This window comes from Miniopterus natalensis, chromosome 12 (assembly GCF_054644295.1).
Source record: "Miniopterus natalensis isolate mMinNat1 chromosome 12, mMinNat1.hap1, whole genome shotgun sequence".
Classification (NCBI taxonomy): Eukaryota; Metazoa; Chordata; class Mammalia; order Chiroptera; family Miniopteridae; genus Miniopterus; species Miniopterus natalensis.
Window position 1 is genome coordinate 32,954,303 of NC_142092.1, and position 20,218 is coordinate 32,974,520.

The 20,218-nt window shown below is 50.0% G+C and overlaps 1 protein-coding gene across 1 annotated transcript; it reads right to left on the reverse strand.

The window, feature by feature from the left end:
- Positions 1–398: 398 nt before the first annotated feature.
- Positions 399–14,368, reverse strand: DMRT3 (doublesex and mab-3 related transcription factor 3). Its single transcript, XM_087823166.1, has 2 exons — positions 13,924–14,368; positions 399–1,929 (listed from the first exon to the last, which is right to left on the reverse strand). The coding sequence occupies exons 1-2, from the start codon at positions 14,366–14,368 to the stop codon at positions 965–967; spliced, it is 1,410 nt and encodes a 469-aa protein (XP_087679292.1). The 3' UTR covers positions 399–964.
- Between the last annotated feature and the right edge of the window lie 5,850 nt (positions 14,369–20,218).

A 20,218-nucleotide genomic window follows, 5' to 3' on the forward strand; every position in this document is an offset into this window, starting at 1 on the left:
TGTTCAGGAAATCAATGAATGGATAGAGGGACTGAGTTAACTCTATTCTTGAACAATAATTTCTCTTTCTGATTGCAGCCCCAAAACTTTGTCGTGCGTGTTTCTCAAGTAGTGTCTCATTTAACTGACACCTGGATTTGGGATCCATGCACTAATAAGTGGCTTTTACATCAGGTTTCTATTTTTAGAGATCCTCTTTCCACAAGCAGAAATGACATAACCCAAAATCATCTCCTTAGTTTATTTCTTCTAGAGTCCTTAGCATGCTACATTAACCTGACAAAGCTTAATCTTGTGTTCATTTCACAATACATTTCATGCAGTTCACAGCTGTGATTGGTTTTACATTGACATTACACATGTTTCGACTCAGCCATGTGAAAAGAATAATTCTTAATGGAGTTTGTCTCTGAAAGCTGTCCAAGCTTAAATAAGCGTGTGAGCAGTTCACTCTATTCTTAAGTGCAGTCTCTCTTTAAAATGCAAGAAGGATTTTCAGTGTTAAGAATATAATGTCCCTGTTTATAGTCCATTTGCAATCGAACTACTTCCTTTAGGTTTCGCATATCCTGAGGAATCCTCTTTCACAAAACTGCATTCAAGTACACGATCTTATTGAACATTCCAGGTCGAGTTTAGGTGCAAGGCTGACCTTCAGCGTTACATCCCCAAAGAAATCTCCCGTGGACCCAGCTTTCCCAAGACTATTCTTAGCATTAGACTCTCTTTTACAACAAACATTCAGCACTAAAGCCACAGAGCAGAGCTATTTGGCATTTTCCAGTGAAGTGCAAGAAATTAAATAAGTTATGTGTTTATTGCTAAGGTATAGAATCAAGCACAGTCACTTTGTCAAACAGAAGGAAAAGGTATACACAGGATGTGGCCTCTCCTCAGGGGACCCTCCCCCCAGGGTTCAGATGCACAGAACATGTCACTTGGTCACCTCCCATCCGGTACCACTTTAAGATGATGTGTTGAGTATTCTAGAGTCTGAGGAGTCAGACCTCTCGTCATAGTCGTCCTCGGTGTAGATGGGCTGCTTGGACACAACCGGACACCCATCGTCGGGGATGGAGATCCGAGGGTCTTCAGGGGTGCGAGTGGGGAGAACAGGCGAGCTCCTGAAGACGCCGGTAGAGTTACTGGGGAAAGGGCTGACGTACTGGGACCTCAGCTGGTACTGCTGCTGCAGGGTCATGGTGTTCCACAGGGTGACGTCATTGGGCAGAAAGGGGCTCGACTGGTTTCTTGCCAGAGTATTCCTCAGCATGAGCGGGTACCTGGGCGGCTGGGGGAAAGGGTGCTGCAGGGGCACGGCCAAGGGGTTGGGGACAACGTTACTGGAGTCGGCAGAAAACCTCAAAGTGTCTGGGACTCTGAAGGCCGATCCCACGGACCACTTGGAGGAGGAGATGGGGTAGGAGCTCAAGGTGTGTTCGAAGATGTGCCCATTGGAGGGCAGCACCAGGCCCTCGGGCTCCGCTGCAGTTCGGTCGGCGGCCGAGACCGAGGACCGGCTGGAGAGCAGGACCTCCACGGCGCTCACCAGGTCCCCCCCGCACCCCTTCAGGATCAGCTCAAGCACCGTGGGCTTCTGGTTGGGGAAAATTTTTTTTAACACTTCCAGAGGGGGTCTGTTGGCTTTCAGGCTGAAGGGCAGAGAGACGGTCCCTGAGGGGCCCTCGATCAGCAGGTGATTCTGTTCCCCGTGGTACTTGGGGCTATCGGAGCGGCTGTCGGAGCTGCCCCCGTTTTTCTGGACTGCATACCCACCTTCATCCACCGACACTATCTCGGGGCTCTCTGGGGTGAAGCAGCCCTTACTTTTTGCAACATCCGGGGAGCTCCTCTGGTCGGCGTCTTTGTCGCTGAAGGTCTCTGCGTTGTCTGCCATGCTGCTGTCCCCAAGTCGCTCTTCAGTCAAATCTGAAAAGCAGAGAACAGCTGGGTTAATCCTCTCCTGGTGCGTAAAGAGGAACAGATGTGCTCAGGAGAGAGTCCGCATGGGCTTTCTGAAAGGAAACATACTGCAAGCCTTAAAAAAAAAAAAAAAAAAAAGGAAATCCGAACTATGTCATTGGCAAATAGCAAAAAACAAAGAACTCTGAGTACAAAGATCTAGAAACCAGAGTGATTTCAGAATGATGTGGAGGAAAGCTTGCCTTACACACAAAGGGCAACATGACACCTAGACCCACAGCTGTGGCTCCTTGCAGTACAGTCTAAATAGGGACCCTCCGTGGGGCTGGGGATCAGCACGGCCCAAGAAAGAATAGGAAAGCGAGCTCAGGCTTTCCTTCTGGTTCTTCTGCAAATGAGGTGGCCAGTGGAATCTAAGGCCATCATCGGCTGGCACGTAACTCACATGCTGCGGGAAACTTTAATATTTTAAATTCCTTTTCCCATACGTAGATTTCTTATTGATTATGACTTGTGAAGTGGGCGTCAGTATGTTTCAACAGGACACCTGGAACAATAGCCAGCTGACATAACTGCGGGAGAAAGGACGCAGCCTCCATGCGTTGTGATCTGTCTTTAACAGCCACCGGGGCCTGGAGGCGTGGTTCTGTAACTTGCGTTAGGAGGCAGCCAAAGCAGCTGCGCATTCTGGACGGTGGGCAGGTTGGGAGAGGGAGGAAGAGACCTGAGAGGGCTCACAAAGCTGCACCCGGAATGTGACCCATCCTTGACACAACGCGTCCGTAGCTCCAGGATCCAGGGTGCAAGAGGGAGATGCTTTTTCAGGAACTGTTTTATCAATAAAGTGCATGGAAAGGACTGAAAGAGACCTTCTTGAATTGTTTTAAAAGAAGAGAGAAAATAAGCTTCCCAAATAAATCAGAGATTTGCTGTGAAGTAAGCCAGTTGCAAATTTAACATTTAGACCTACGACATTACCCCCCAGATGGGCTAGTATTACGATGCTAACAGGACAGAAAAGAGAAGGAAAGACTGGTTTGCTCGCAGAAGTAAATTCTAACAGGCCTTTATAATAAAGGGACATATTCTTTATTAATAAGCTACACACAGTGGATTTTTTTCTGTCTTAAAACATGGACTGGCAGGGTCTACTCAAAGCCAAAGTAACTGATCTAAAGATGAAAATTATTAATGACCCACTTGTCAGGCTGTACACAATCGGTCTGCCTGTGTTTTCTCCCTCCCGGCCTGAATAGCCTCATTGTTGCCCTCTCCGTGGGCACACCTGATTATGTGTAGATAGCCAGTTGGTGAAATTTCATCAAAGCAGCTTCTAAAATCCGTCTCCTCCTATTTGTTGTTGTTTATTTTAAAAGCCTTAAACAAAGGCCCATTTACAAGCATTCTTCTAATAGAGGCTTAAACATAACTGAAAAACAAAACTTTGTTTCTTCACAAAGCAATAAATATGTGCCAAGCATAAATACTTTAAAAATATTATCAAATTAGATCAGTGCAACTTTCACTCATAAATCTGATATGAATTCACACTTACCTCAAATTTGCATTTTAAGTAAACTGCTTCTTTTTCCAATATAAAATATAAGATTTCTATATGGAGTTCATTCGTAGCCTGCACATACTAAGCCATCTCTGCTTTCTATAACAAAAGACCTATCTTTGAAAAAGAAATCTGACATATTCTCTCCTCCAACTTCCTAGGACTGGAGACCCAGCTTTCATCTCCTGAGTTAATGTGGTACTTGTACTTCATCCAGAAGAGAAAACCACCACCAAACAAAGCTTCTATAAATTCACATTCTAGTCAGCCAGGCCTATCTAAGTTTTCCTGACTCATGACCCCTTGCATGCCTCTGGGCTGTCAGTGTATGAGACACTGGAAAATGAGTGGACGGTGACAGTGTGTTAACTCAGCACCGAACTGAACGCACAATTGGATTTTGGCCCCTGCTCATCAGAGCTTGGAAGAAAAGTCAAGTGCTCTCCCTGAGCAAATGTGAACATAAAAATATTAGGCACTTCTAAGCAGTTTTCTTTTTTCTTTAACTTTAGCTTTCGTTATCTGTTATTACCAGGTATTTGTATCCCTGTAATACACAAGATACTGAAGACACAGAATAGATAGTAAAATAAACCAGGAAGTATGAGGCTTGCCTCTAACTCCTGGAACTTATTACGAAGTTGGGGAGATAAGACACATGTGCAGGGGGGAAAGCAAACACATCCAGGCAGGCTTGCTAAGCATCGCATGTAACGCTCACGTGCGCAAATGTTCATAGTAGCAGCATCCACAAGAGCCAAAAGGTGGATGCGACCCAAGTGTCCACAGATGGATAAATAAAAACAGGAAATTTTTCAGCCTCAGAAAAGGAAGGGAATTCTGACACACGCTACAATATGGATGAACCTTGAAAACATGCTACATGACATAAGCCAGTCAGTCACAAAAGGACCAATATTCTATGATTCTACTTAGATGAAGTACCTAGAATAGGCATATTCATAGAGACAGAAAACAGAATGGTGGTGACCAAGGGCTGGGGTGAAAGGGAATAGTGTCTTATTGTTTAATGGGTACAGTTTCTGTTTGAGAAGATGAAGAAGATCCAGAACGGACAGTGGTGACAGCTGCACACTGTGAATGTACTAATGCCACTACGTTACACCCCAAAAATGGTTAAAATAGTAAGCTTTGTTATGTATATTTTGGCACAATAAAAAAGAAAGAAATATGACACCCGGTATCCTGGCGATATAGAGGATGGTAAGATTTTTTTAAGTGAGAGAAACAACTGGTTCTTCTAGAAAATAAAGGGCGTATAAGTATCGCTAAAAAGCTCAAAACTGGGCTGTTTTTAAAAGAAATGTGTGGCCCTAAAAACAGCTTCCTATTTTGAAAGGTAAATTTTGCCAACCCTGAGTTTGAAACATTGACATTAGAGTAAAAGGCTCTGAGGTCTATCCACCAAATGCACTCTTACACAGAACGCTTCAGGCTCCAGAAAAAAGCGATTCAAAGGAGGTTAGCCAAAGGGGAACCAGGGAATTATATTCTGGCTAATCTGACGTATCTACCATTTTGAAAATATAGTATTTTTTTCCAAGATGACAAAGGATGCACCGTCCCAATCAACTGGATAGGGACTGGCAGGAGTGCATGTCTATGACATTATAAAATTCCACTGCTCTGCCTATATTCCTGTTCTGCAGAATAGGCCACAGTGGAATCTTACATGGGTGCCACCTTGTTCCCCAACTGTGCCCCCCAGGCTGCGGAAGCCTGTTTCTTATTTCCTCGTCCTACCCTGTGCCCCTGCCGTCAGTGGTGGTGGGCTGTGCGGCTGCTTCCACTCTCACGCTCCTGGGCTGATCCTCTCCAACTGGGAGTCCGGGCTGTGGCGACAAGGTGAGAGAAGCTAAGATGTCACAGGAATCAAATCTAGAAACTCAGAACATTCCACCAACTGAGTTCAGCACTGCTGATATACTGTGTTCCAAGGGAAGACGGAAGACCTTGAAAGAAGGAATGAGAGGGACGCACCTACGGTGTTTCTACACCTGAGCAGCACAGAGATGCCTGCTATGGGGTGCGGGGTGAGCACAATCCCAATCCACAGCCAAGGCCATTGGGTTTTAACTGGGCAAGGGAAGACCAGCCTCTCACCCTGCACCAAGAGGAACTCCTCGCCCAGCAATAATTTCTGAAAGCAGAATATACAGTCCCTGCAATTTTGTGGCACTGTGGTGTCTACTGGTTGCATTGTTGTACCTAAACTAGATGTATTGTAAATTATTCTATTATAAGCAGATTTTCACAAGTAATTAGAGAGGGTGAGTTGTGAGTACAGTGATAAAGTGTAATTTAATAACCGGTGTTTCTTTACATCTACAGATTTTTTCCTAAATGAACTTTATAAATTGTTCATGTTGGTTTAAAACACAAAGGCCTCTCTTGATATAGAAATGTGAAACTGCCAACTAATAAAATGAAAAGGAAACTACTCCCCAAATGTTTTACCCTCTTTTTCTTGAAAGTGACACCCTACTTCCTAGAACACAAAGAGTAAGAGTATGTTTCAACTGATAATATTTTAACCCCTAGTATATGGGTATAGGAAGCCAAAACTACTAGACAAAAAGTGAAAATAAATCCATTTCATCTGATATTACAAACCACCTATTGAAAGTGATAGGTGTTTCTGATGCTTAAACATCTAGATATTTTTAAAATCTTACTAAATGTTCACTCTTTGATTTCATATTTTTTGTGATGTAGAAACACAGCCACCCCTAAAATAAAATTTTCACTATGGTAAAGGTTTTTAAAAGATGATATTCAATTAATAGGAACAGTTTTAAATGGATAATAATGATATATATATTATGTATATAACACTATATATATATGTGTATATATATATATATGTATACCATAAGATAGCTACAAAACTTTGAGAGAAAACGAACACTCCCACAGAAGTGACTTCCAATCTAAAATTACAGTTCCCAAATCTAACTTTCTCTACAGGATTTTTTTCATATGAAAATGAAGTTAAAAAAAAAATCTAGATATTCATTTCAAATATTTTGAGAGAGCCTATCCCATATGTGAAACATTCTGCTCAAGAATATAAACATAAAAAATCTTCCTGACTTAAATGTGGTGGGTCTGATCCGTGTTATCCAATTATATCTACAAAAACAAAATACACCTTACATCTAGAATGAAAACACAAAAACACTGACATAGTGAGAGGACTGCTTCTTAACGCAAGTCACTGGACTTTTTTTTCTTTTGAAATCACGTCAGGCATTTTGAAACATGGACTGTCATGTCCTCAGCTGTTCACTTGAGCATTGGGGAACATACCTCTAAATAACTGTTCCCAATGGAACATTTTCAAAGCACACACACCTTATAGCAATGGCAGGGAAGGAACCCCAGGCAGGAGCAGGACTGGCTTCCAGCAGAGCTGACTGCCCAGTCAGAATTCTAACAGGAGATAGGCTTTTTACAATTTCTATTATCTTTATCTCTTACTACAAATACAGAATCATAAAAAACTGAATGGCTGGCAATCTAAAGTACAGCAGGAAATGAATATTGATCTAAATTATTCCCTTTTCTTCCTGAGGGGAAAAGAAAACTTGTAAAAAGTAAAAATATATAGTCATAATTTCCTTTTAAAAAATTCATTAACAACATTGTGTTAATAACATATGGCGGTATCAAAAAGGTTCCTTGGGACCAATATTTTGGGGGGACATATAAAGGGCTGGACTTAAAAGGAAGGATGGTTTTGCAACTGTGGACTAAGTATTTCCTATAAAAATTTAGTTTTGACCTCTTTCTTGGCTCAGAAAAGAACAATGTTTAAGAAGAAGGAGGGAAATTATCTATAAACCTACTTGTGTATTTGTACTTACAAAAATGCAGCTGTCACCAAGCCGGAATGGCTCAGCTGGTTGTCCTATGCACCGAAAGGTAGCCAGTTCGATTCCGGGTCAGGGCACATACCTGGCCTGCAGGTTTGATCCCTGGTCAGGCATGCACATACAGAAGGCAACCAACAGATGTTTCTCACATTGATGTCTCTCTCTCTTCCTCTAGCATGTCCTCCAGTGAGGATTAAAAATTTTTTTAATGCAGCTGTCTACTATTTAACAAATATCCTTGAATCCCTCACCATATGCCCAAGCATTGTACTAGGTAAGAGCATACCCAGATGATCAAAGCACTGCCTCTTGGCCACCAAAAAGCTTACAGTTTACTAACTAATCTTTTGTAAAACTTCCAATTTATCGTTGCAATTGGTCATATTTTACACTGAAACACAGCAAGTAACTCAAAGGCCAGCAGCTGGGCAGACTAGGGTATATTCACTGGAGGGAATACTGTTGTGAACATTCATATGTGAAGACTATGGGTGCAACAGATATTCACACTGAATTAAACAAAGTAATGATCCTTGGGTTGGGGGCAGCACACTGATCTCAGTTTTGCAAAAATTATGTCTGCCTAATCATTGGAATTAAAAGAGATTAGAGATCTGGTAAAGAACTGATGTTCTAATATTTAAATTTTCCATAATATTGTCATTCAGTAGTTGACTAGGATTATTTTGTAGCTGCTTAATTATACAATAAAATGGGGAGGGGGGACACTGAGTTATGTTTTAGTTTCCTCTTAGTGCTCAGACAAGGAAATGATTCCCTAAAGCCATGTGGGACTCTTGGAAAATGACACTCCTTAGCCATGGGCACCCATGCATACCCCAGTTCAAGGTCCACTGTGCCATCACAATCACAGAGAACCAGTCACGGGGGCCCAGGGACCTGAGCAGCTAATGGCTGGGAAGCCGCAACAGGTTAAAAAGCCAAAGAAAAGAGGAAAGCAAGAAGGGAAAGGAGAGGAAGAAAGGGTAAGGGGAAGCAGGCAGGCAGGCAAATACAGTTTTACTGGGCTCCGTCCTCAGGAAGAAGTGCAACATTTCCAGAAAGGGGCTCCAAGTCCTCCAGAGGTGTTGATTTATGAAGATTTACTCCCTTTCCCTCCGTAAAGCTGTTAGCAGAAAGTGCTGACTGGCTGCAGCAAAGAATTTCTCATCAATGCTCTTTGATTGTATTTTGCAAACAAAATGCCTGTTGCTTGGTAACATTTCACTTGAGCCTGACCTTCCCCGAAAGTTATTGCTATCAGATTCGATTTACACTGTCCTCCTGTGATTACTGTAATCTTTTAAACCCGGGAGTTCATCCATCAGGGAAAAGAAAAGTTGGTTGTGTAAGTGGAAAGCACAGGCATCCGCCAGATTTATAACCCAGAGAAGTGTGTTGAGTTGGAGGGGGTAGATTCTTTCCCAGATGGCAGTGGAACCCCAGTTTCTAGACATGGAAAACGCTCTGGTTTTTCATGCCAGCCCTGTCCTCAGATCACAAGATGGACACCAGCGCCACTAGGATGCCTGCGCAGGCAATTTGGGCTCCAGAGAGAGAGAAGCTGGGAGACCCGCAGGAGTGATCCCCATCCCAAGGGGCGCCCTGAGGTGGGGCGATTGGAGCTGGGAAGGGACAGTCTCGCCTAGGGTTGCCAGATAAATTTCAACTTGAGATATATAACAAATAACTTTTAGTATAAGTATGCCCCATCCAATATCTGGCATCCTGGTTTTTTTAATTTGCATGGGGTTTTTTGTTAAATCTGGCAACCCACGGACACACATGCAGCAGGGAGGTAGCAGGAGGCCTGAGTGGCTACAGTGAGAAACGCAGGGAGAGTCTTGTTTCTCAGGCTTCATGCTCCTGGGGGGGGGGGGGGGGGAGTGAGGGAGGAAAAAGCAGTGGGGTGCAGGGACCCAAGCAGGCTCAGGAACCAGCACCCGACCTGCCCAACTGTAGTTTCCGGAGACTGGCTGCAAGGGGACAGTGGTCCAGTGCGGCCACAGCTGCAGCTGCAGCCACCACTGCAAGTGCCTTTCCTGGGACTCTCGAATCTCCGCCCCAGGAGTGCTGCTGAGGTCCCAGTCCCTGCGCTGCTCCCACAGGCATGCCGCCCACCCTCACCCAGGCTGGGCCAATCTCCGCCCCAGGAGTGCTGCTGAGGTCCCAGTCCCTGCGCTGCTCCCACAGGCATGCCGCCTACCCTCACCCAGGCTGGGCCAATCTCCGCCCCAGGAGTGCTGCTGAGGTCCCAGTCCCTGCGCTGCTCCCACAGGCATGCCGCCCACCCTCACCCAGGCTGGGCCGCCTACCCTCACCCAGGCTGGGCCGCCCTACGCTCACCGCTGGACTGCGTACCTGGCCTCCCAGTTCTCACGCTTGCAAATCAGCCGGTGCACCTAGGGAAAGGCCAGGAACTGTGAACATCCTGGGTGTTCCGACCCTGAAACCGGCCCTGGGTACCGTTTGGAAGAGACCAGTAGGACAGTATTGCTTATTCCTTTTCATTTGGGTGGTTTTTGTTTTTTACAGTGCAACTCGAGTCAGGCCCCTCGCCCCAAACCAAGTCATCTTAAAACCGGACCCCGCTTTTAAGTTCATAGGCACACTGCATGAGTGACCTGGAAGCCTTTCTCACTTTTTCCTTTCCTACTAGCCTATACAGTCTCAGAGGGTGTCAGATCCCAGCCTGGACCGGTGATCTGGTAACACTCATCATACTCACAGGAATGTCTGTCTGTCTTTATTATTATTATTAAAGTTAAAATTAAAAATAACCAAGTAGACTGGACAGGCCCCAGTCAAGCTGGAGCTGAAGGGCCCAGTGCAAGCATACAGATGCTGTAAGGTGCATGGCAGGAGGTAAATAAAGGTAGTTTTCAAATGCTCCTAACTTCTCTCACTATAGCTCTCTTGTTCACCGTTTTTCAGGAGAAATAAGGAGACCCTACTTTTCTATTTGATCCTGCTCTCCCATTCCTAACCAAATATAATAGGGTTTTTTTTCTTTCTTTTTCCTTTAAGAACACTTTAAAGAATTGTGTACATGTTTATTTTGATGACAGATGTAGACCTAGGAAGAATCTATAGCTAGAGATCTTTCTTCTCACAGCCACAGACCCAGGACGCTCTCCAGAAGGAAATGGTGACCGTGGGGGAAGGGAGCCGCAAAACAGGAATGTAACTTTAGCTCTCACCTTGGTCTTGACCCTTAACTTTCCTCAGCTCTGGATCCCACGTCCTGAAAGGCTGGCTTGGCTGGTTAAGGCTGCTGACTCAGATACACTAAGTGCTGAGAGATGTCACACTTCCCAGGACTGATATTTTCTTAGGGGATTGGAGAGGGTATGAGGGGGATGAAGAGGGAATTTAGGAAAATGAGTGAATCGATGGTATATATGTAAAGAAGCTTAAATTAGAATTTTGGGCTCAATCAAAATCTAATAATTCCAGAACAGTCATAGATGATAATTAAGGAGCAGGGGAAATGTACACCCAAAAAGAAAAAAGAATGCTTCAATCCATAACTAGAAACAATAACATTAGAATATGAAAATTCTCCATAAAACCATCACCACGTGGAAAGAGCCTGTCAACACACTACACCGTTAGATAAAATAACCCCCAGTCCTTTAAAGAATCTGAAGCAGAAGTTGGAGAAGAGATTTCTTCCAGCTATAAAACTGGATTTTGGTGTTAATGTGGCACTCCCTGAACAGCGTGTTTTTTTTCCTCCAGTGTACCCAGCAAATAGACTTTTCTCTAGGGCACGTGCTTTTCACCTGCATTTAGCCAGCAACAACAACAAAGAAGTTTCCACAGTTATGGGCTAAAGAAGCCCTTTTTGAAAGGACCAGCCATGTTTTAGACACAGAGATCACAGATCTCCATAATTTGCTAGAGGATATTTACAGATTCCTAATGGTCTGTGAACTTACTATACATGCGGATTTGTGATTTGAATAGAACTTTACTTATTTCTCTACATGTAGTGAACTACTTGTCCAGGAATATCTGATATACTTCCAACTATACATGGTATGTTATATACAAATAGGTCATAATAAGAACAACTTCAAAAAGGTACAATACATATATAGCAACTAGCAGTCTCATCTAGGCAGTTTTCTCTAATGGAAACCCCAAATGGGCTTCCTTACAAAGCAATGCCGGGAAATGATCCACTTGTATGCTTGTCTTCCTAATGGAGACAACTATGTGTTCTTTTTTACGCCACCCCCCACCCCATCATCGGATTAATGAATGGCATTTTTTTAATGGAATTATGGGGTCAAATCAACTAAAAGAGGAAAATAAAAGTTATATAAATAATGTGTAAAGTATGCAGTGTGACCAGCTGGAAACTGAGCTTTGGTCCCTAATGGACCCGTCTCCCAAAGCCACCACTCTGACCTCTCCCTATGGTAAATCCTATTCTCCTTTGCAATTACCTGATTTGGAGGGCTCAGGGTATCCCTGAACACTTGGACTAAAAGAGAGAGCACCAGGTCTGGTCTGTCCAGTTGAAATCGGTCTCCCTCTTTTATTCTCCCAAACCAGTATCCTGCTGCTGCTGCCCCATCTTTCTTCCTGCCCTCCACCTCCCTCCTGAGGTTGTTTTTGGCTTTGTGACTCTTTAGACACCACGAACTTTGGGTACCCCAATGAATGGTTTGAAGGCACAGGATGTGAACAGAATCCCCTCTTGAACTAGGACCCCCAATCCAAAACCCTAATTATTACAGGGGTGCTGCTGGGCAGGTGGCCACTGCAAAATGCTACCTACTACTGGCATAAACTTGGACTCCTGCTCTGGTGCTGGGGGAAATGGAGACAGGGAAACTGGAAACGGAAAGGTTCAGTTACTGACATGGATCAACTTCTAGAACTGAGACAAAACTCTCCTGGTTACGTGTTCTAATCTAAAGGAGAAAGGCAAAATCAACCTTTTCTCTCTCTCCCTCCTATTCTTCAGTGGCAAATCTATAAATATGAAGAGGCCAGACTGAAAGAAGAGAGACAACTGGGGTGGGGGGCATTACTCAGAGAAATGCTTACATCCTACTTTGGACTAAATATCCACAAAAATCCATGTTCAGCAAATTCTCTTCTGTCCTTAAAATATCCAGTTCTGCTTTTCACATAAGATGTTCTCAGAGCTTCAGGCCTGGAGAGCATAACTGAGCAACGGGGCAGCAGAACTGTGCCTGCAAGGCTGCCTATGGACTTGTGGGCAAACCACACAGCAGCCAACTGCAGCCAGAAGCTTTTGCAGACTTCCACAAGCCCCTTGGAGGTGTGGGGGGGTGGGGGGTGGGGGGTGAACAAGGAGAGGAGGAGGCAAAAGTTCTACCACAGTCCTACCTATGGGGCTCTGGGCCTTACAGGGCCTTCTTCCCCCTTGGAATTCAAGCATACCCCTTTAAAGCCCTCCCTGAGGAGAGGGGCTGTTTTCCTCTTCCTATTTGCCACAATGAAAGGGAAACACCAAACACAGGTCAAACGAATTCCATCTGCCTAAAATCAAAGGAGTGCTTGGGCTGGGCAGGACAGCAAACTAGAAATTCCCAGGGGAAAAGAGCCTCATCTGGGGTTTTCAGGCCCCAGAGACCTGGAGGAGGGAAAGGCATGAAAGCACAGGGGTGGTAGAAAATCTGTCCATCTCCAGAACTCAGGACAGACCCACTCTCTCTAAAGCACAGCACAGTAGAGGGGGAGAGAGGAAAGCAAGAGAGCCTTTGCTCCCTATCTTAGAGCATGAGGTCCCAGCCAGCCTAGAACCAGGGAGAGCTCGCCAGATGAGGACTTCCTCACTCTAGGTCAAGTTTTCTGTGTATTTTCTTTTAACCACAGAGACAGCTGAAGGCGGCCTGAGGAACCTATTGATGGACCTGAGCAGTTTTGCAAAAGCAGCTCACTCTGGATGCACCAGATTCTGGGTCCTTGCTATCAGTTTAGAAGCCTTTCTGGCCCTTTTTACTATTGCTTCTAAATGAGCCTTCTTTCCACAAATTGCAAGACGCTGGAAACCACACTGCGCTACTAGGTAGGCTTCGGGTTCGCTCCAGTTCCCTGGGGCCGAGAAGAACGCCCAGCTTGGAGTTAGCCAAGCCTGGGCCTTGGGTCCCTCCGTGCACCTACGCGACCCAACCTCTCTAAAAAGCCCTAAGCCAGGAAAACCCAGCCGGCACGGTGATGCGCATGCCCACCGGGTTTTAATCTGGACCTGTCACGACCTCTTTAGTTACCCGCTAAAACGGACACGCTCCCCTTTAACCTGGGGGCACCACTCGGCGAGCCCGTCGCACGGCGCCGTCGTTTGGCTGGCCCGAGGTGCCTTTCTCGCGGGCGTCGGGGTTCCACCTCCCGGATCCAAACGAAAGGCCGGCTGCTGCCCGGAGAGTAAGAACCGGCTTGGCTGAGTTTGGGGAGGAAGGCCCGGCAAGGCCCACCCCCCAAACTTGCCTCCCGGGTTCCCAGGCAGAGCCGCGGCAGGAGCTCCCGAGTGTTTTCGCCCGCACGCCCCGCACACGCTCTTACCTGGCTTGGCGAGCGGCGCCGGCAGCGCCCCGGGCTGCGGGTCGGCGGCCCAGCGCAGCGCGGCGGCGGCGGCCAGCTCGGCGGCGGGGCGCGGCGGCTGAGACGGCTGCGAGGGCGGCGGCGGCGGGGCGGCGGCGGCGTCCCCAGACGGCTGGGGTCCCGGCAGGGCGCGCAGCGAGTCAGGGATGAGGCTCTCGAGGCTCTCGTTGGCCTGCTGCCGGCGCAGTGCCACCTGCGCCGCCATGACCCGCTGCCGCTCGATGATGAGAATGCACTTTTCGCACGTGCAGTCTTTGAAGCGGCAGTAGCGCTTGTGGCCCTTGAGCCAGGACAGCACGCCGTGGTTGCGGCAGCGCGCACACTTCGGCGTGCGTTGCAGGGGCGCCCGCGGCGGCTGCGACACCGGGCCGCCCATGTATAGATAGGGGGAGCCGTAGCCGTTCATACCCCGGGCTCCCGGTAGAGCTGGCGGGCTGGCGGCGGGAGCGCCAGGGGGTGCTGGACGACGGGGCTGGGAGGCCCGCTCAGGGGCGGCCTCGGGGCGGCGCGGCCCTTGGTCCCGCAGCCCCGGCGGCCGCGTGCGTTCCGGGGTGGCTGGAGGTGCAGCAGCCGTCTTTACGTCTCCCTAGGTGCTCGAAGCCCCAGCCTCCCACTGGTCCTCCGCCAATCCCACGCCGGCCGCGGCTCAGCCAGCTGCTGCTTTGGCCCGCAAGTCCTCCCTCGCCGAGGCGCGTCGGCGGCTGCAAGGTGCCGGCAAAAGCTCTGATCAAGGTCTGAGCCAGCTTGTCTGCAGCTCCCGCGCGCTGCCCGGCCCGAGCACCTCCTCCACCGCCCTCCCCTCACTCCTCCCGCCCTCCCCCTGCAACCTTCACCCACCCACCCCCAGTCCCGGTCTCCTTGCACTCCCCACCCCACTCCAAGCCTTCCTCCTTCCTCGCGCCCCTGGAGTCCCTGCACCGCACCTTCTTTGCCACCTGCAGCCAGGACGCTCTCGCGGGGGCGCTCACGGCCCCCTCCTCCACCCTCTCAGCGCGGCGGCCGCCCGAGCGCTCGGGACTGCGGCGCTCCGCACGCAGTCACACGGGGGACGCGAAGAGGGGGACCGGCGGGCTGAGCGTGGGGGTGCCAGTAGGAGAGTGAGGTGGCCGCTCCCCTTCTTTCCCTTCCCTTCCCTTCAGGCCTGATTTGGCGGCAACGAGCCCATTTTTATTCCAACAGTTGGCACAAAAACTCGGCTCCGCGAGAACTGGAGCCTACGGTGGAATTGATTCGGGAAATTTTGGCTCTTTCTTGATTTCCTTTTGCAACTTCTTTTTTTTTTTAATCTTGCTGCTACAGAAGAAAATGAATGTTTTTGAAAACCTACAGGCCCAAGGATGACAACCCATTTTGCAGGCACAGTCCTCCCTCCCTGGCGCTGAGTTTATTTCTCTACCCTGCTTCTAAGTTTTAATGAACAATCTCAGTCCCGAACGGCGGGGGGGGGACACGCTAGTGTGGTGGATTTATTTAAGTTCTGGGTCTAAACTTTCAGAATGGACGAGGGAGCCACGATAGCTACTCAGAAGTTACTGGACATGATCTCCCCTCTGCTCAGCAGCCATTGCGCCATCAAACGGAGACCTCGCGTCACCCAGTTCAAATCCCCGCGGACTCGATTCAGTCCTGGGTAGGGACGGCGCCATTTCTCTCCACCCCGTTGTCTTTGGGCAGGGGTGGGAGCGGTCCTTGCACAAGACAACAACATAAAACTTTGTTTAAACTGTTATTTGCGTGTTTCTAATCTCCTGAAAGTATCGCTTTGGCCTAATGCAGACCACTGCCATGAACACAGGGAAGACAAAACACCCCCTCCCCCAACAAGACAAACTGTAGGTCGATACAGCGGTGCCGGGCAGCACAATGGCTCGGGCGAGGCGGGAAGGGGCAGCGCTGGAGTTGCGCGGCGTGGGTCGTCCCACGCGAGAGGAGAGCGTGGACGAGTCCGCTTCGATGGCCCACGTTTTGGCCGCGCCCTTCCGCCCTAGGGGAGGCTGCTTTTCTCGGCCCTGGAAGCAAACAAGCAACCCGAAAGCGTCCCTCTGTGTTTGCTGTGAATCCACGGAAAGCACCTCCCGGCTTTCTAGCAGCCAGTCCTCAGCGCAGAAGGGTGATTCCAGGAGGGCGAGGGGGTTAGAAAGGGTCCCCGGTTGTGTGCTTTCCCTAGAAGTCCTCAGCTGCCCCCACCGCCGACCCCCGTTCAGACCTGTCCGGGAGTTGGGGATCGCTGGGTGCTGACCTGGCGGGGCGTGGGCGGGAAACCCTTGCAGGAGAATGCTAACCCTGGGGAGCCTCCCCCCAAAGCCGCGTGGGGCACGGACCCCTCGCTCTTTCCTCTTTCCACCCCCTCCCCTCCTCCACCTCAATCCTTCCTTTCTTCCCCGTCTTCGCTGGGAAAACAAGCCCTGAAACGCTACGACTGGAAGGAACTTCACGAGCTCTCAGGACTGGAGGGAGAGGTCACCCGCAGCCCAGTGGGGCAGAGGCCGGGAAGTGGGGGGTTGGCAGTGAGTGGCTTCACGTGACAGACACAGAGGGCCTAGAACGACACTGACTCTGGGAACGTTAGTTCGCGCTGAAATCTCCGGGTCTCTTGGCCACGGGGCACCATGAACTTTTTTCAAAGCCAAATGTCTCCGGGTTTTCTCCAAATTAGTCAGCGAAACCGGGACTGTAAAAACTTTAGGAATAAAGCACTTTATTAAAGGAAAGCAGCAGAGCTGTGCACCAGGTTTTGGGGGCGGAGGGACATTCCCACTAGCAAGGCGACTCCCTTTCCTCCCTAGGTCACCTAGCCGCCCTATCCCTTTGCTACTCAAAACAGTCTGGCATTATTTGGTCTCGGGCTCGGTTCACTCCAGCGCACATCGGGGGCTGCAATACAAATACTCATTTGATATAGCATAATAATCCTTTTCTCATATCTGATGGGAATGTTTTCCATATCCCAGTATTTGACAACATCTCCCTATAGGGACAGGTTTGTATTTATGTTGGTAAAATGTCCCCTGCCTCCAAGTCTATTGTAACCCAACACCTGACAACCCCAAGTCCCATTTCTGTTTGCAGAAAGGGTTTATTCAAGCACATAATGGGATCCCAGCAGAAAGCCTTTTAGAACAAGGGGCTATGGTAAACTTCACCACATGAACTCCGTTTCCAGGGCTATTAAGCTTTTAATTGGAAAATAGCAGAGGAAATTTCAAGGTGACTATAACGTGTTAGCAGTTAGTGCAGAGAAGAAAAGCCCAAGCGGGAATGAATGTAGAAAGCATATGGTCCGAATCACATTTAGGAGGAGCGGCCTGCTTGTAAGTCCCGGCAGCTTATACACTTATGGGAAAAATAAAGACATTGGAAAGGGAGGGGGTAGGATTACACGTAAATGTAACCTCACCAGACTGGGCCCACTCGCGTTCTGCTCTGGGGGGAGTGTTTGCAAACCACAATGAGCTGGGTAGAACTGTGACAAGTACTAACAGTGAAAGATAAAGTGCCATGTGGTTCTTCTGGCGCGCGCACAGTCTCACCGTGTGTATGTATCTATAAGCTGGAGGAATGCAGGTGTCCTCGCTGAGAAACTGAGGATGTTCCGACTCCAAATCTGGGAGTCCTGCCAGCTGCCCCTCACCTCAAGAAACAATCAAAATGACAGTTTCATATTGTCCCGAATGTATAATACATCAGGACATTTTCTGCTTTGCTGGATTCTCATGGAGGGGGAGGTCAGGGTTCCTATTTCGTCGTTTTAATCGCGACCACGGTGACGCTGGGAGGGGGGAGGGGCGTGCAGCAAGCCCTTTGATTGCGGGGGGGGGCGGGGGAACAACAAACAAAACCAAGCCCTCTCTCCCGGAGTATGAACTTTTCAGCTCTCACACTGTCCGTGCCTCTAGGCAATGCTCTTTGGCCAGCTTCAAATGGAAAGGGGGGAACAAATGTCTAGCGAGGCCTCGGTGGGGCAACCAGCAATCGATTTCTTGAGGTGACAATAATGCCCTTGTTCTCCCTCAATTAATTGGGGAGAGACTCTCGAGCACTCCCCAAGACATCCCGAAGCCGTCCTCTGGGGTGTAGGGCAGAGGCCGCGTTCGGCCCCGGGGCGACTGAACCTGCCTCCGGAAGGCCTGGGGGACGCCGCTGAGCAGAAAGGAGGTGCTGAGCGCTGCGCCCTCACACCATTTTGTCAGTGAGCGGCCGAGGATCTCGGGGGCTTAGGCCCTTGGGAGCAAACGGGGGCGCATGGCGTCCTGCCGCCCCGCGGGCCCTCGCCGCCGCTTGGCCCTGTTCTCGGAAGCCAGCAGCTGCTCCGCCTGGGCGGTGTGCTCGCACCCGGCAGCCTCCTCAGACACAGCCCAGGCGCCGGCCGCGCCCGCGCCCACCTCTTGGGGTGCGGTGTGGGTGTCGCTCCCGCACTGCTTCCTCCAAGGGGCCCACTGAGCGGGCCTTCGAAGGAAGGGGCAGGAAAAGCGCGTCCTGGGAGCGCTCCGCACTGGGCCAGGCGCCGGCCCGCGCCCCCGGAAGGCCCCGGGCGCAGCGCCTAGTCCCCGCCCCGGCCTCCGGCCCCGGGAGCACGGGCGCCGCGGCCTGTCCGCCGCCCCGCGGCTTCCCGCAGGCCTGGGAGCTGGAGGCTGGAGGCCTTCGCGTAGGAGCTCGCTCTGGGCTCCAGGGCCCAGTCGGACACCCGGCCAGCAGCAGGGGGGCGGGGGGCGGGCGTGGGCGTCAGTCACAGCCCCACACCATTTCGCGAAGGTCGCAGCGGGCGGCCTGCAGACCCGTCCGCCTTACGTGTAAAGGAAAAAACAAACATGTACCCAACGAGGTAAAGCGAGAACAGCGCTGGCTTTTAAAAGTTTTCAGATTATCTTACCCCGCCCCCGACTTTAAAATTCGAAACAAACAAAAAAGCCTAGGAAATCTTTTTAAGTAATGAGTGCAACATCCAAGGGGCAATAGTTCTCCGCTGTGTTCGCTCGTCCGGGCGCCGGGCAGCTCTTCCCAGAACCGGCCCGACGTCCAGAACCTTCCGCCTCCCCCCTCGCTCCTCCCTTGCGGCCCCAGAACAAAACCCCACCGCAAAGGAGTGAGACAAAGGGCGGGTTCCCAGGAAAGAAGTCCCCGCTCTGCCAAAGGGCCCGGGAATAAAGAGGCGAAACAGCCGGCGCTGCTCGCACCCCAGGGAAAGTGGGTGCGAACACCACGCCCCGCGACCAGACCCGCGAGAAAACAGCGCGCGGCACTGCGCGCGGCGCGGAGACTCGAGCGGCGTCCCCGCCGGGGGAGTTTAAGCTGAGACTCTGCCCCAGACCCAGCCTTCATGACCGCGCGGCGTCCGGCGCGAGCGGGGCTCCGCCCACCCAGCCCGCGAGCGTCCCCAGCCCCGATCGCCCCGCCCACCCCCCCAAGTTCCCCGCCCAGGTCCCCTCCTAGCTGCCAGGGCCGCAACTTCCGAACTGTTGAAAAGTTTGCCGGTTGTTTTGCTGGGGGAGACCTAGCGAACAAGTGGCTGAGTCAAGGCCGTCAGAGTTCCTCTGAGGGAGTGGGGGCAGCAGGGAGGCGCCTTTTAAAGGCGAGCCCTTGGCAGGGCTGTGCTCAGCCTCAGGCCTTGTCGACGTGTGGGTGTGCGGAGGGAGAAAGGAGGGCTCAGGTCCCACGAAAGTTTCCTGGACAATCTTTTCAGAGGGGCAGCGGCCCGGGGCAGGCAGCCATGACCCCATCCGGCCGGGCGGACAAGGCCAAGCTGGGTGAGCCAAGGAAAATCCCTCTTTCTCCTTTCTCGACAGACTGCTCTGGGGGAGCGGCGGAGGGTAGTGTTGTAGCGGGAAACGCATTCTGAGGAGCGCTTTTAAAAAATACCTCTTGATGCAAAGCATCAGGTGCAGTTAGTGTAAGTGTACGTGTGAAACCAGCTCACTGAAGTTCACGGGAAGCGGAGGAGGAGCTCGGGTTCCATGCGTGGATCGGAGTCTTGTTTCCAGGAGGTGATAGGGAGACCGCGGGGATGGCTCACGCCCATGCACAGAATTGCGGTTTCATGCGTGGGTCTCAGAAAGAGCCCCATTGCGGGCATGGGAATGGTTATGGCAGGTCAGAAGTGCATCACCGTGGGCTTTTCCTGAAGCTCTAGTTCTGCAGCGTGGAGCCAAACGTACCGAGTGGGCCGCGGGCCCCAGGGCCGAGTCGGCTGGAAGTAAGGAAGACTCGCTTTCGCCCCCAGCCACCGCTCAGGGGAAGGGTGCGCTTCGCTGCGCACAGC

What these genes read in the sequence shown, in the direction of transcription:
- DMRT3 (XM_087823166.1), bottom strand. Translation starts at nt 14,368, where the DNA reads ATGAACGGCTACGGCTCCCCCTATCTATACATGGGCGGCCCGGTGTCG. An exon ending in GGCGCCGCTCGCCAAGCCAG is followed by an intron (nt 1,930 to 13,923) that starts GTAAGAGCGTGT and finishes TCTGCTTTTCAG; the next exon opens with ATTTGACTGAAGAGCGACTT.